The sequence below is a fragment of the Spermophilus citellus genome, assembly GCF_964194105.1.
Source record: "Spermophilus citellus genome assembly, chromosome: 15".
NCBI lineage: Eukaryota > Metazoa > Chordata > Mammalia > Rodentia > Sciuridae > Spermophilus > Spermophilus citellus.
Window position 1 is genome coordinate 97,075,856 of NC_138195.1, and position 12,681 is coordinate 97,088,536.

The 12,681-nt window shown below is 60.3% G+C and overlaps 2 protein-coding genes across 6 annotated transcripts in view; one reads left to right on the top strand and one right to left on the bottom strand.

The window, feature by feature from the left end:
- INPP5A (inositol polyphosphate-5-phosphatase A) overlaps positions 1-8,947 on the top strand; it is a 175,029-nt gene extending 166,082 nt beyond the window's left edge. For 3 of the 5 annotated variants that reach the window (XM_081266977.1, XM_081266975.1, XM_081266978.1), the window contains 4 exons: positions 3,992-4,103; positions 6,667-6,735; positions 7,467-7,503; positions 7,642-8,947. In XM_081266977.1, coding sequence (XP_081123103.1) covers positions 3,992-4,103; positions 6,667-6,735; positions 7,467-7,503; positions 7,642-7,691 — 268 coding nt within the window. In that variant the 3' untranslated portion in view covers positions 7,692-8,947. Of the gene's footprint in view, positions 1-3,991; positions 4,104-6,666; positions 6,736-7,466; positions 7,554-7,641 lie in introns of those variants that run through there. The other 2 variants (XM_081266976.1, XR_014018879.1) reach the window with 2 other exon arrangements.
- Positions 8,948-10,146: 1,199 nt separating this feature from the next.
- Positions 10,147-11,991, bottom strand: NKX6-2 (NK6 homeobox 2). Its single transcript, XM_081268275.1, has 3 exons — positions 11,542-11,991; positions 11,295-11,467; positions 10,147-11,045 (listed from the first exon to the last, which is right to left on the bottom strand). The coding sequence occupies exons 1-3, from the start codon at positions 11,945-11,947 to the stop codon at positions 10,794-10,796; spliced, it is 831 nt and encodes a 276-aa protein (XP_081124401.1). The 5' UTR covers positions 11,948-11,991; the 3' UTR covers positions 10,147-10,793.
- Between the last annotated feature and the right edge of the window lie 690 nt (positions 11,992-12,681).

A 12,681-nucleotide genomic window follows, 5' to 3' on the forward strand; every position in this document is an offset into this window, starting at 1 on the left:
TGGCCTAGGCCTCTCTGTGCAGTAGCCACACTGGGAAGCAGCCAGTTGTCTTGGCCGTGCTGTGAGGCTTGCTAACCTCTTGGCCTTCTGAGCCCTGGAAGGTCCCCGAGATCCCCAGAGACCCACATGCCAAACGCCAAGAACAGCCCCAAATGAAGCAAGCGGAAAGCACCCAGTGCACGTGTGCTGGGCGCTGAAGCAGAGGCCCTCGCAGCAGGACAGCGCCGCGTCAGCCGCACAGACGGGGCCCAGCAGCCCCGTGTGCCCTTCTCAGCAGCCGGAGCCCAGGGCTAGCGTGCATTGGACACCCCTTGCACAAGCACAGCTTGTCTCACAATTCCACACTTGAGCAGGCCGTTCACAGAGGAAATGGGAAATGTGCACCTGCGCCTCCCGGTCAACTTCCCAGAGCACGTCAGGTGGGGGGAGGTCAGCGCCCAGATGTGAGGAGGGAGTGTCTTCAATGAACAGACCACAGAATAGGACCAGGCTCTGGTGTTTGAAAAAGACGAGGCCGTGAGTGACACAGGCTGAGACCCTGGATGGCCAGCAGAGGTGGCCTCCCTGGAGCACCTACCTTTATTAAGGGCTGCAAGGGCCAGGATGTGGTGCCCCACTGCCTGCAGGTCTCTGCTGGGGTCATGGCAGCAAGGTGAGCCTTCCTGCCACCATCCAGGCCAGAAGCAGGGACGTCCTCCGGCTGGTGGAGCCCTGGCTGGATGCAGGCTGAGAGTGTGAGTGGTGTGTGGAAGGCCCTGTCCACAGCCTGGCCTCCCGGAGGGAGCGAGCCCGTGTGTGTGTGTGTGTGTGTGTGTGTGTGTGTGTGTGTGTGTAGCCTCCGCTGTCTGTGGCTCCTCCCCCTGGTTTAGCGTTGCCTCCAGTCTTGCTGCTCAGTCTCTGCCCTCCGTCTCAGGCTCTGTCCAGGCGTCTCCATGGCAGCTGGCGACTGTGCAGTAGGAGACTGCACCACCCTGTCACTGTGACTCCAGGCCTTGTTCTCCCTGTAATGAGCTCAATTGTCCCCTGCTTGGTACTCCTGAGGTAGCTGTGTCTAGGTGTTCACCAGGTGAGAGCTAGAGGAAAGGGTGCCTTCCCAGGGTCAGCAGCCTCACAGCCACCTGCGGACTGTGGTTCAGGCGCAGGGAGCCCCGAGGCCCTGTGCTCAGCACGCATGCCTGTGCTCTTCCGGGCGTTGTGGCCACAGAGCCATGGCAACACTATCCAGCCCAGCCACAAGCAAACAACCTGCCGGCATAAGAGCTGCTGCCCACATCCTGCGGGAGCACGAGGGGCAAGGAGGAAGGAGGCCGGGTGGCGGGAGCACAGGTGGGCGATTGTTAATTTTATCACCACTGCAATTAATTATGACGGTCATTCCCGGAGCTATATGGGGCCAAGATAGGGCAGTGTGTCCTGCCTCCCGCGGTGCAGGTTTGCATCCAGATAAGTCTGGGGGCATAGCACCACCTGCGACAGCCCCTCAGCAGACAGGCCTTGCTCGTCCCGCCCAGGTGTCAGCTTTGCAGTGTGAGTGGAGCAGGACCTGAGACCCTGGTGTCCACACTGGCCTCCCAGGCCCACCTGGGACCAGGACCTCCATGTTCGCTCTTTGGGCATCAGGATGCACCCCACAGTGAGGGCCAGGACAGCCCTTCAACCTGGGCCTCTCCCTTGGCAGCCAGGATCTGTCCTGAGATCCAAAGGAACCAGAGCACAAGGGGCACCAGGGTCCTGGTGCAGCTGGGTTGGGCTGCACAGGGAATTGGTGCTGCCATTCCTGGCTGTTCTGTGACCAGCACGGAACCCAGTGTGTCCATCAGCCACCCTCAGTTCCTTTCCCCGTGGCCCAAAGGGGTGGCCCTTGCCTTCTGCCAGCTCTGGTTTCAGGGGTCAGCACAAGCTCCCATGCACCATGGTGTTCTTGAGGAACAGCCTCATTTAAAAGGCACCTGCCATGCTTCAGACCCAGAACTCATGTTTACCCTGGACTCGGGCCCTGGGGCGTGTTGTGGTGCAGGCTCCAGGGCACCCAGGCCACAGGTGCTCAAGGGCAGGCTTTCTGCTGCTCCTATGCACACAGTGACAGTCTCTGAAAGCACAGGGTCTCAGTTCTGTGTCCTAAGCCAGCTCCTGCCAGGGACATGGTTGAGGCTAGGCTTGGTCAGACCCTGCCGGGCAGTGCAGTAGCTGCACGCTAGATCTTGTCCAGAGAGAGCTGGGAACAGCAACTGGGACAGACACAGCCACTGCCCGCTGAGACCTCACTCTTGACAGGGAGAGCTGACACTCACTCCATGCAGAGAAGCCAGCCAGCTCCCACTGGGCAGCTGAGGGGCAGGCAGTGGGTGAGGCCGTGTTTTCATGGAGATTTCCGTCTGCGCTTGAGCCAGGAGGACCTCCTGGTGCGTGGAAGGGCCTGCTGCCTGGTCCTTATGGGGCTCCCTCCCCAGCACAGCCAGAGGAAGGCGGAGCTCACATTGCAGCCTCCTGCCCAGCTGGCCCAGCCCCACGCCCTTCCTTCCCCTGGTCTCCTGCCTGCGTGGGGCAGACTTGTACCGCCTGATTCTGCAGCCCAGGGGCCGTGCTGCCCTTGACCCCAGGGCCCACACAAACCCTGGTGCCATTCCTGGGTGGCTGCAACAGAGCGGGTGGGGTGGGCTGCAGCCCTGGAGGGGCACCCTTCCTTCACAGCCCATGGTGGGGAGACGCACACTGGAGCAAGGTGACCATCAGCTTTAGACAGGCCATCAGCTGCGCATGCTCCCTGGAAAACACGCAGTGATGTCTAGTGTCCTGCACTCTTAAAAATACAGTGGTGTTACAAGTGGGTGTTTGTGGATTTTGTTTTTAGCCAAAAACAGGCTCTGATCTGGTTAGGCCAAGTGCTGACTTCCTGTGAGAGGCTGGGGTCACAGGCTACAGTTCCCGGGATCATCTGCAGGATTCCCCTGGAGAGCCAAAAGAAGGCGTGTTCCACCAGGGTGTGCTACTGGATGGGTGAGGCGCAGGGGTAATGTTAGGTCCCTGGGCCTCCCCAAGGCAGTGGGAGCCGGGCCCGCCTGTGTGTGAGCCGCCCTAGAGGCCCACAGAATCAACACCTGGCAGCGCCCAGGGCAGCCTCTGCCTGCAGAATCGATTGCACTCTTCTCTGCCAGTAAAGTAATAGGAAAAAGCTCATGGAGCACATGCCATTCTCGGCAAATGCTGTGTGGCATTTTGAGATCAACTTGAGCAAGCACAGTGACAGCAGGCTTTTGGAAAGACGGCCTGTAGAGTCCTGAGGACCCTGACTGGGCGAGAGGGGTGCACAGCGGAACTCAGAGGTGTTCTCCCAGCCAGCCACGCGAAGCAGCTGTTACCACGGGACAGTCCCTGTCAGAATACCCAGACAGGCAGGGAGGTGGATGGCAGAGAACTGGCAGCGCCGGAGGTGGACACAGAGCCAAGGGCTGCCCCTCAAGTGTAGCACATGTGGGGATTCTCTGGGCAAGCTATTCTGGGGACAGATGCCAGGTGCCTGAGGCACAGACACCCGCCCCCTGGATGATGCAGGGTGGTGATGCTCAGCTCATGGTCAGCAAGTCCAAAGGGACTGTCACCTGCAGGTCGGGCACTTGCAGTGGTGGTCTGAGCCCCTTCCCAGGTTCTTAGAGGGAACGGACAGGGACAGAGAGGGCACCAAACCAGGGACAGCCATGCCCACCACAGTGTGGTGGCCCCAGGGTTGCAGCCTCAGCACCTGGACCCTCAGGTGGGCACTGCAGGCACTGGAGCAGGTGGAGGAAGCAAGCGTGCAGCTGGGTTGCCCTGAGCTGTCTGCAGACCTCGTGCAGAGGACCGTTTGATGCACGAACTTAAGCTGTGAGTCTGCCTTTATATTCTAGAAACTTCTGTTCATACATTCTTTCCCTGAGTAGCCAGCTTCCCTTTGGAGTGTGGAGGCTGCCTGGAGCTGGGGTGCTGATGACCCTTTTCCTCCGTGTCTCCCCAGCTACCCGTACAGCGAGGACTCCAGGCAGGGTGAGCAGTACATGAACACCCGGTGCCCCGCATGGTGTGACCGCATCCTCATGTCCCTGTCAGCCAAGGAGCTGGTGCTCAGAGTAAGTGGGAGCTGCCTGGATCGGCCACTGGGAGGCACAGAGCAGGCCTGGGCTTCAGGGCAAGTGCGGTGAGCTGCTCAACCTGGGAACAACCTAGGTAGTGTCCTGACCTTTCCCTGGGCAGCTGAGCTGAAGCTCTGCGGTTCTTCCAGCTAGTGCTCAGGCCCCAGTGAGAGCCACTGTCTCAGTGGGACATGCAAGGTAGGGTGGTGGGCAGGGTCTGGAAGTCCCAGCTTCTGCACGCTGGCACTCAGGGCTCGGCCATGGATGAGCAGGTAGGCCACGAGCCCAGAGGTGTGTCTGTCAGCATAAGGTGTGGTCAGAGCAGGTCCACCCAGGGCGCCAGCAGCCAGAGAAGGGTGGGTGCCATTCTGGGAGGCCGTAGGGTTCCGTGTCAGGGAACGGCTAGGCTACATGCAATTTCCAGGGTTTTCCCACCTCCCGACACCCGAGTGTTTTTAAAAGAGCCAGCATGTGAGTGATGTCACCCATCAGTGAAGACTGGCGAGGGCAGCAGTGGGTGCGCAGGGCAGGAGGCTGTGGGTCTGAGGCTTTGTGTGCTCTGCCCCCTGCCTGGGCCCAGAGCAGCGGGGACCCCCTCTCAGCAGCCCCCCATTAACCTGAGTTGCCCTGAGCTGCCGCATCCATGCCCCTCGCCAGCCAGCACACCCAGCTTCTCTGTGTGCCCTGGAGGTGGCCTTCCCAACTTGCTGCCCCCCTGGCCTCCCGCTGAGGCCTGGCTGGCTGGCCTTTTCCCTGGGGCACTGTCCCCGGCCTCCGTCCTGCACCTCGCTTTTCCTGCCCCACCCCTAAGGCACAGCCGCACTCAGTCTCTGCCCTGCGAGGGCCCTGCTCCCACAGCCAGAGTCGGGGGGTCTGCTGGGGACGTGGGCAGGGCAGAGGTCTGCCCCGGGGCAGCGGTGGCAGGCAGCCCTGCCTTCTAGCCTGGGGTCAGAATGTGCACCACTGTGACGCCCCTTATCTGGGCTGAAGAGAGGCCACCCGGGTTCTGGCTAGGAGCCTCCAGACCCAGGGTGAGCTGGGGGAAGGCCTGCTCTGGACACACCCTGGCCCCTCTGGCTGGGGTGGTCGTCAGCCCCGTGGAGGTGACTCTGCAAGCACTGGGCATACAGCAGAGGACACAGTAGCTTAAGCTGGCCAGAACAAAGTGCTGAGAGGACTGAGGTGGGGAGGGTGGCCATTGACCCCCACCAGGAAGACACCCAGAGCCAGGAGAGCTGCCTTCTGTGGCAAGACCTGGGTGTAGCCCAAGATGGCAGGACCCTGCTCAGCCAGGCCAGAGCCTAGACAGCACCAGAAAGCCAGTGTCTGTCCTGTTTGTCAGCTGCCCACATTTCCTCTGGTCTCCAGACCCAGACTCCACACTTTAAAGTCACTGTGGGCAGCTGGGCTCTGCTTCTGGCCTCCACCGAGGCCCATGGTGCCCAGGAGGCCCTGTCTGGAGGCTGAAGTCCCACTGCCTCCCCCGCCCAGGCTGCCCGTGGGCGGCAGGCATCACAGCTGAGCAGATGGTGCCGTGAGCAGCCTCTGGTGCCATCCATCACGCCATGCTCTGGTTCCTCGTCATCATGTTCTGTTCTGCTTCCCGAGCCCTGAAGCCGCGCGCTGCCTGGGAGCCGCGGAGCTGAACGCCAGTGAGGTGTGCCCACGTCTGCCTGCGCCCGCTGTAATTTGTTTATCTGTCCAAAGATCACGCAGTTGAAAATCCACAATCTTGTGCTGCCTTTGCAAATCACCACGCTGTGTTTGATGAATGTGTCCCCACTTCCGCGGCAGCGGCTCAGGCTCGTGAAAGATGGGCAGTGCTGGTGCATGCGGTGCGGAGGTTGTGTTTTTATGCTTTCTGGCAGATGACCATGCTGGAAAGTAAATCTGACCTTAAGCTTCTTACTGCATTAAAGATAATTCAGTTTCAACTTTATAGTCTTGGATGCTTCGGTTGTGGATGTAAAACTCCAGCCCCATCAGAGCTGACTGATTGCCATCAACAAACCCGCTACCATCCACACTGCAGCATGGGCACCTGCCAGCCTCCCAGGTGCTGGGTGAAGGAGGTGTGCCACAGTGTCCACCAGCACACACACGCTGCTCTGTGCGGCAGAGAGAAGTTGGGTGTCTGCGGTAAACAGGGTTGTGGGCTGACAGCAGCATCAGAAACAGGTGTCCTAGGCAAGGTAGGGAAGCAGAGGGCCCAGGAGGGCCTTCAGAGCAGCACCGACACCCTGGTAACCAGGCCCCATCCACCTGTGGGCCAGGAGGAGGCCTGGGGGAGCCCTGACGCCCCCACACCCCCATGCCACCTCTGTCTTAGGAGCAGGGTTCTTCTCAGTGGGAGGGGCTGGTCAGGGTGCTGAGGTGCTGTGAGGTCAGCAGACATCCCGCCTGGTTGGCCGCTCACTCCCTCCCAGTTACGCTCCCACCCTGCAGAGCTCCGCAGATGGGCAGAGTAAACAGTGTCCCGCCCTCTGCCCCCAGGATACCCGAAGCCCCTTTCACCTGCTGGTGGAGTCACCCACACCACCCTCTCTCTGTTTGCTTCCAGTCTGAGAGCGAGGAGAAGGTTGTCACCTATGACCACATCGGGCCCAACGTCTGCATGGGAGACCATAAGGTGACGTGCACCGTGCTGCGGTCCAGGGGCCAGGAGGCTGGGGGACTGGAGGGTGGGCAGCGTTTCTCATCTCCTTATTTCTGGCTGAGTTGGTGGGTTTTTATTTAATCTTAATAAAATGCTGAGAGAGAGATGGCCAGGTAGGGAGAAAGCAGAGGAGGCTAGTTGCAGTCAAACAGGATACTTCATTCTCCACTTGCCAGAAGCAGTAGTTAGTTCTGCAGCTTCCTGTGTGCCCAGGCCACTTCTCCCGCTGCTCCAGGACCTGCAACATTTTCTGGCCTCACACCTGGCTCAGGCCCGCCAGGCAGAGTAGCAGCAAGTGCATGTTCTGTGGGTCCCATGCACTCAGGGATAGCCACAGTCCACACAGACCACTCGTGCCCCAACCCAGAGCAGCCCAGCAGTCCTCAGGGACACTCAGGAGCACGTTGGGTCCTCTGGTCCTTGGCCACAGAGCGTGGCAGAGGCAGGACACACTTTCCTTCCCCACCGGCCTGAGGCTGACTTAGCAGTTCTGTAAACCAGTGCTCATGCTGATTTCCGTCTGGAATGCGAAGGGGCTGTGTGGGGCCCTGTGACTGGCCCCAGGCTGCAGGCCCAAGCCAGCTGGCTCTCGGCCTGTGCTCAGAGCACACACCTGCTCAGGACACATCCCAGCTGCCCCGAGACTCGAGGTTCTGTGGGAGGTGGCGGCGCGAGTGCACTGACACCCTCCTCTCCCGCTGCAGCCCGTGTTCCTGGCCTTCCGCATGGCGCCCGGGGCAGGTAAACCTCATGCACGTGTGCACAAGTGTTGTGTCGTGCAGTGACGTGTGGTAAATATGCCTCCTTCCCTCAGTTCTCCTTTTCTGCAGCTTTTCCTGGTGTGTTTGTACCTTTAACAAATTACTGACTCCAATTCAGGGAAGAGGTGCCCACGCAGCGAGGGGACCCTCCGTGAGACCTCCCTGTAGCAGTATATGAAATACTCCTGCAGCAGCATCAGAAACCCGCCCAGGCAGCACCTGCTCAACGGCTGGCCCACACTTCGCTTCAGCTCCGGACCACGCCGGGAAAGCCTCACATACCTCACTGTTGTGTCTGTTTGTGTGACATTAAGTAGAAGCATTGGGTTTTTTAAAAAAAATAATAAGTCACATCCTGTTGCCAAAACTCTAATAGCAAAGAGGTTCTGTATTTTAGATTTCAAAATCTTCCATTTTTAATGATTGTCTGTGGAGGAGCTTCTCCCGCCTAGGAACCCCACGGTGTCGGTGCCCTCTGCCAGGAGGAGGCCTCCAGTGCCTGCCCGGGCCCAGGCCGCTCCGTGGCCGACTCTACTGCCATGATACATGGTGTCCGAATCACACTGCAGCTGCTTCCCATTTTTATATATATAAATACATATAAATATATACTTTTTAAGAATAATTTATAAATCTTATCAAAACTCATGCTACATACACTCTTCAGTATGAATGTGCGTCGTAGCAGCGGGCAGAGCTGCGGCCGAGGTGTGTGGAGTGTGGAGTGGGTGTGGACACAGACAGGTGACCAGCAGTGCCAGCAGCAAGGCCTCTGCACCCGCTGGGCCAGCAGTTTGTCACTCCTCTGCCTTTTCTGTGACATTAAGAACTGAATGTGAAGTTCATTGCTACCCTGTGTGTACCTTCTAAGGATTTTGTAAACTGTTTTGTCTGTCCTTTGTTACCGTTTTATGGTGCCAATATTCTACATTAAACCATAATCTCGTGGGAGAATTAGAAATAGCCGTGTCCGCTTCCCACAGAGATCGCTTCTAACATGGGCTGTACAGACCACGGGAGAGAAGCAGCACTGGGCCGCACTGCGCCTGCGTGCCCACCCTGTGGCCACCTCTGCTCCCCGCCTGAGCACAGCCGGGCCCACTGCAGGGTGGAGACGCAGCGCCGGCATATTATCTACTTCAGAACACTACAGCTCCTGGACTGGGCACAGCGTGAGGTCGACGTGGGTGTCTGCACAATCACCACCACTACAACCGCGAGTGATTTGGTCTCTGCTCGGACCCAGGCTCTCCACGCTAAGGGCCGGTCTGTGAGTGCTGCCGTCGCTGCTCACCAACACGCCATCGTGGCACCACGCAGCAGTTCTGTCTGTGCGCTTCAGCGGCGGTGACTCTCACTCGGAAGGCCTTTGGAAGTGACTGCTCGGTTCCTAAGCAATAAAATTGATCATGGTGAAAACAGTTCTCCCTGGCTTTGTCCTCCTTCCTTCCCCTGTCCGTCACCTCTGAAATGCAAAGTGGCAGGAGGAGCCTCTTTTGTGCCCTGTTGTTAAGCTCAACCCATTGGAACTTCAGTCTCACATATTTTCACAGGGTCATTAGTTAGGAATAGGAAATAATCTTTTGGGCTTTTTACAGTAGTAAAAAAAAGACTTATCCTTCAACATCGTAACTGGGTTATGTGAATTCTTTGCTTTCCTTAAAAATTTAAAACCAGAAACTCCACTCTTCCCTTGTACTCAGATAACTCACAGAAATGACACCGCTTCCCTGCTTCCCTTTTTAAAGAGCGTGGCTTCCCTTAGGACAAGGGACGGGGCTAAAAAGAATTGATTTAACCTTGGTGTGTCAAGTGGCAAAAGGCAGAACCTACACCTTCACGCTTCCCTTAAACATTTCTGAAAACACCTTCCAAGAGAAATGTTGTCATTAACATAAAAATGGGACCATTTACACTTACATGTAGTCAAAACTCAGCGACCCAGGGAGCCCAGTGAGGTGCATCTAGAGAGTGTGCACCCAGCAGATGGGCTTTTGTAACAACTGCAGCTTGTTTAGAGCACTGGACGGGTTTTGTGGTAAGAAAACTGGCCTAGGAAAGGGTCAGTTGTAGGCTCCAGGGCTCTGTGCCCATGGGTTGGAACCCCTGGGATGCAGCCCTTACTGATGGGGTCCAGCTCTGACCAGGAGCCCTGATCATGGGCTGTTCCTTGTGACCTGTGAAAGAGCTCCACCAGGTCCCTCCAAGTTGTGCCCCTCTGAGAAGCCTGCCCTCCGCCCTGGGAGGCCATCCCAGGGTCGCTCTGCATGGAGATTTATGAGCTGTCCTGCGGGCAGAGTTATTTCAGATTTCTCTTTGCAGCCCTAGCTTGAATGAAATAGTGCTTTCTGCAGATGAAAAACCTATTACAATGGGAGCCCAAGGGCCACAGGGAAGAACTGCAAACCTGATTTCAAACGAGGTGGATTTGGTAGACATATTAAAAATATTTATCGTTCTGGCTAAAAGACTTAAAAATAATCATTTCAAAATACCCTTGGATGAGGCAGAGCCAGCGTGGTCTGAAAGCAGGACCGCTGCTGGAAGGACAGGGCCAGCCCACCCCCCGCAACTGCAAAAGGGGAGTAACGGTTCCAGTGCTGGGTCCAGCTGGGGAGACGGCACGCGGCTTACTCGCTATTTGGGAACACCCAAGTGTGGTCAGTTGGCCCAAACCTCATCCACGTGAGCCAACGCAACCCTGGGACCGCCTGTTCCGGGCCGCGGGGGTCCATACCTGCCGAGCACCGCGCTTCCGTCTGGCTCCACTGGGGCCTCCGCGGCGGCTCCTTCCTTCCAGCCAGCTGCCCGAGGTTGCGCGGGCCGGGCCGCCCTCCCTGCGCGTCGGCCGAGTCCCCGCCCGTCCTCGCTGTCTCCACGCTCCCGAGAGCTGCCGCCTCCGGCGCGATCGCGCGCCACCGTGCCCGCCTGTGCCAGGCCCCGCGCCTCGCGGGGAGGACCGACGGGACGCAGCCCGGAGGCCCTTGCTGCCCGCCCGCAGGCGCCACGCTCGGTACGGAAGAAACACGCGGTGCAGCCTCGGGAGCCGCGGCTCCGACCCGGACGTGTTAAATAATTTATTGATTATACAAAGTGATCGCCCGAACCCCGCGCCCACGCCAAGGGACGCCGCCGGGCCCCGCACGCCGAGCCGGAGCCGGGCCGCTTTATAACTTATTTTGTAAAAATATATATACACGCTGCGGCGCGGGCGGCGGGCGTCTGGGGCCCCGGGCGCCCGGCTTCCTGGTCCTCCGCCCGGCCGCGTCCTCACAAGGCGTCCCCCGCGCCGCCGCATGGGCTGACCAGCGCCAAGTTCGAGGGTTTGTGCTTCTTGAGCAGCCGCGTGATCTTCTCATCGTCCGAGTTGGGGTCCAGGGGCCGGTTGTACTCGTCATCGTCCTCCGCGTCCGAGCCGCCCACCTTCAGCTTCTCTGCGTCTGAGTCCTGCTTCTTCTTGGCCGACGCCATCTCCGCCGCGTGCCGCTTGCGCCACTTGGTCCTGCGGTTCTGAAACCACACCTGGGGGCGGGAGAGGTCCGTCAGAGGGGCCTCCGAAATTCCGAGTCCTCTACAACGCTGGCCTCCCCGGCGGACCCGGCCCGACCCCGCCGTCCGCCCGTGGCCAGCACCGCGCACCCGTGCAGCGGCGCCTCTCGGGGTTGGCCGAGGCCGGACGGCCGCTCGCCGACCCTTCGCAGGACGCGGGCGCCGGGATCTGCCTCCGCGCAGCAAGACCCCAGGGAGGCCGCCCCTGGCCTGCGCGCTCACCTTCACCTGGCTCTCGGTCATGCCCAGGGAGTAGGCGAGCCGCGCGCGCTCTGGGCCCGCCAGGTACTTAGTCTGCTCGAAGGTCTTCTCCAGCGCGAAGATCTGCTGGCCAGAGAAGGTCGGCCTCGAGTGTTTCTTCTTACCGTCCTTGTCCAGCACCCCGCCGGCTTGGGCTGCGAAGGAGGGCGGGTGAGAGCAGTCCGCGCGCCCAGCCCGCCCCACGCAGAGCCCCGCGCGGGCCACTTACCCGAGCCGGCCAGGCGCGGGTCCCTCCAGGGTGAGCCCTGCACCACGCCGGGCCAGAAAATAGGCGGGCGCCCGGGTAACTCAGCCAGAGGCTTGGGGTAGCCGCGCGCCACGGCGGCCGCGGGCCCAAAGTAGACGCCGGCCGACGAGGCCAGCCCATTGAGGCGGGGCAGGCCGCCCAAGAGGCCGCCGCCCGCCGCGCCCACTGGCCGCCCCAGGATGTCGCTGATGCCGTGCGGGGTGCCCAGCGGCAACTGCGTGCCAAGGCCTCCCAGTGCGGGCGCCTTGAAGCCTGCCGGGCTCTGCAGCGCGTACGGGAACAGCGACGTCTTCATTTCGGCCATGTTGTGCAGCGCAGCCAGCGGCGCGCTGCTCAGCACAAACGCGCCCGGGCGGTTAGCGTCCATGGGCGCCGCCGCCACCGGCCCGGGCGCCCATCCGGGCCCCGTCGCCGCCGCCCGCGCCCGCTGGCCCGGAGAAGTTTGTGCGCGGCGCGGGCGGGCGCCGGCTGCAGCGGGGCGCGCGGGGCGCGGGCGGGCGCCGACGGCCCGAGCGGGCGGGCGGCTCCGGCGCGGGCTGGAGAGATGAGGTTTCGGGCGGCGGCGGCGGCTCCGGGGCCGGTCCGAGCGGCGCCGCGCGGGACGGACGCACTGATAACCGCGGGGCCCGGGCGCGGCGCGCGCGCTGATTGGCTGCGGGCACCGGCGGCCCGGCCATTGGCCAGCGCCCCGCCGTCTGCGCGCGCCCCCGCCGGCCGCGCACTCCATGAAGGGCCCATTAGTGCGGCAGGTGCTTCCTGGGCTGTAAATTTGTCCCCTGATTTATCTCCCCAGGGACGAAATAAATCCCGTTGGATGGGAGTTTAGTTAGGCAAAGGTTTTAATGGGAAATCAGGAAAAAAATACGAGAACATATTTTATCGCCGGAAAGAATGCAGATTTGAAGATCAAGTCCTCTCGTTCAGTGCGTCCTTTTCGGGGAAGAGCCCCGGGCGGCCAGACAACGAGGGTCAGCGGGCGCAGGCAGGGACTATGGTCCGAGCCGCGCCCTGCGCTCGTCGGCCTCTGCTGAAGGCTTACAGCGAACGCTGTCCTGGTGGGCCCTGGCCGAGGAAGGGAGGAAGAAGCTGAGGCTAGGAGTA